At 37.9% G+C, this 2533-nt stretch overlaps 1 protein-coding gene across 1 annotated transcript in view; it reads left to right on the forward strand.

Moving 5' to 3' along the window:
* Positions 1 to 874, forward strand: part of LOC118380584 (uncharacterized) — a 3117-nt gene extending 2243 nt beyond the window's left edge. The window contains exons 3-4 of the mRNA XM_035767573.2: positions 336 to 455; positions 608 to 874. Of these exons, the coding sequence (XP_035623466.1) occupies positions 336 to 455; positions 608 to 745 (258 nt within the window). The 3' untranslated portion in view covers positions 746 to 874. The remainder of the gene's footprint in view (positions 1 to 335; positions 456 to 607) is intronic.
* Positions 875 to 2533: the final 1659 nt, after the last annotated feature.

Consider the following 2533-nt stretch of genomic DNA (forward strand, 5'->3'; position numbering starts at 1 on the left):
AGGACAGACATCATAACACAGAAGGACAGAGACACAGCAATAATCAAACAGTAAACAGTAGACAGTCAGCTGTCATTTGTTTGGATATTAAGTAGCCTACAGTGACATGTGACCATGAAAATGTCAGTGATTGGCTTGTTACTTGTAAGGTGAAGTAATAATAAAAACGAATGAACAAACAAACAAATTAATGAATTAATTTTAAAATACTTATAGAGGTTCCTCATTCAAGTGAGCCAACTGTACATACATTAAAAATCATTCAGTATTAAAAGCACAATAATAAAATTTAAAAAATGTTTAATACATTCTACTGACAACATTATCTTCTTTAGGTGTGGTGCGGCCCAGCCTTTGGTGGCATGAGCAGCATTCTGAAGAACCAGGCCAACCCCACCTGGCCCGGTGAGTTCAACTTCGTAGACATCATCCACAAGTCTGTCCTGAAGCTGGAGGTGAGTTTCCCACCTTACTATGCAAAGCACTTTGAGCACTGGAAAAGCACTATGTAAATCCCATCAATTATTATTATGATGATGAAGATGATAATGATGAGGAGGAGGAAGAATATTATGATTATTTTTACTATTCATATTATTATTATTAGGTGTGGGATAATAACGTCGGACCAGATCACCGCCTGGGAACCTGCACCACCACCATCCGCCCAGGAACACACACTGAGACCTGCCACCTGAAGAAAGGCACCGTCTACTACACCTACAGCTACGACTACAGTCACTAGATGGAACAGAATGATGATTAGATTGTAACCTATGACCTTTGTGACCTTGTGTCTGATTGGTTCTCTTACCCTTTCACTCATGTATTCACTTCCTTAGAGCATCAATTAAAAAAACTAGCTTTTCAGCAAGATGGTCTTAGTCTGGCTTCATCATGTTTCTGAATTGTTTTATGATTTCTCAGAAGATGCATTATAAGATGGTCCATATCATATTAAAAGAGATAAATCAATATTTCTACTAGATTTGAAACCATTCGATATTTACCTTTTACAGTGTAACGACGTGGCCCTTTTGGTTATATATTATGCCCCCCCCTTAGTCTCTCTCCCATGCCAGGTTTTACAACAGTCATATATTCCTGCTAGAAACTCTCTCTCTCTTCACTTCCTTGGGGTATGGAGGGAGAGAGCCTATGGAGAACAAAGACTTTCTTCTTCCCAAAACTCTTTAATTGGAGAATTAAACAATATTTGTATTTTTTGAGAATGTGGGAATGGTCTGTGGACGCTTAAGGGCGGCAGCGTAGCCTAGTGGTTAGAGCGTTGGACTAGTAACCGGAAGGTTGTGAGTTCAAACCCCCGAGCTGACAAGGTATGAATCTGTCGTTCTGCCCCTGAACAGGCAGTTGTCCCACTGTTCCCAGGCCGTCATTGAAAATAAGAATATGTTCTTAACTGACTTGTTAAGGTAAAAAAAATATATATATCGAGTTTGTTTAATTGGTGATCTCATGAGGACAGGAAACACACATTACTGGTTTAGCACACTTCTCAATTACGGGGTTAGCATCTAAATGTTGTGAGACCTATGTTATTACATATACAACTATTTGTGAAAAGATGAAATGTGATGGTTGCCTTCTAAATGAGAGTATGGATTTTCAAATCAAGTTTAACTAGTCAGTTACAGTATTCTTTCATTTTCAGCATTTCAGATAAATACAACATTTCTCCTTGGTGATAATTAAGTCCTTATGTTATGTTGATCCAACCTGGGATGACATGGTGGAAGCTAAGCTGCAGTATCACCATCAACATGGGAACCCACAACGTCAGGGAACCCTCTGTTATACTTACAGTTACAGGTACATATGACCCCCCCATGTGGAAATGAACTGAATGAATTCATGATAATCCCTGACACTCCAAAATACTGATTAAATGTTGAAAGCTTAGCAGCACAGAGAAATGGTCTAATTCACACACTTATCAAGAGAACATATCCTGACTGTCTCTGCTCTGGCGAACTCACTAAAGACAAATGTGTGCCACTGCCTATCTCCCCCAAAAATATACATAATAATAGTTCAGTCTGGTTGGCTTGATATAAGGAATAAGATATTATTTAGACTTTTGATACTTAAGTATATTTCAGCAATTACAAATACTTTTGATAAATAAGTATATTTTAAACCAAATACTGCATTTATTATATTAATGTAACGGCGTTCTTCGTTTGTCGAAAGAGAGTCGGACCGAAATGCAGCGTGGTGGTTACTCATGTCTTTAATGAAGAAAAAACGGAACGATACATGAAATAACTAATAAATACAAAAACAACAAACGGAACGTGAAACCTAATTACAGCCTATCTGGTGAACACTACACAGAGACAGGAACAATCAACCACGACACCACAGAGACAGAATTTGACTTCATTCAAGTAAAGTAGTTATTAATGAGTTATTAATGACCCATAAAGAATTGGTCATAATTGGTGGCAAATTACCACAGTATCTCAAACTGGTTAAGTAACGGAGCCTGGCCCATGGGGAGAAGATTATGTTT

This window comes from Oncorhynchus keta, chromosome 25 (assembly GCF_023373465.1).
Source record: "Oncorhynchus keta strain PuntledgeMale-10-30-2019 chromosome 25, Oket_V2, whole genome shotgun sequence".
Taxonomy (NCBI): Eukaryota; Metazoa; Chordata; class Actinopteri; order Salmoniformes; family Salmonidae; genus Oncorhynchus; species Oncorhynchus keta.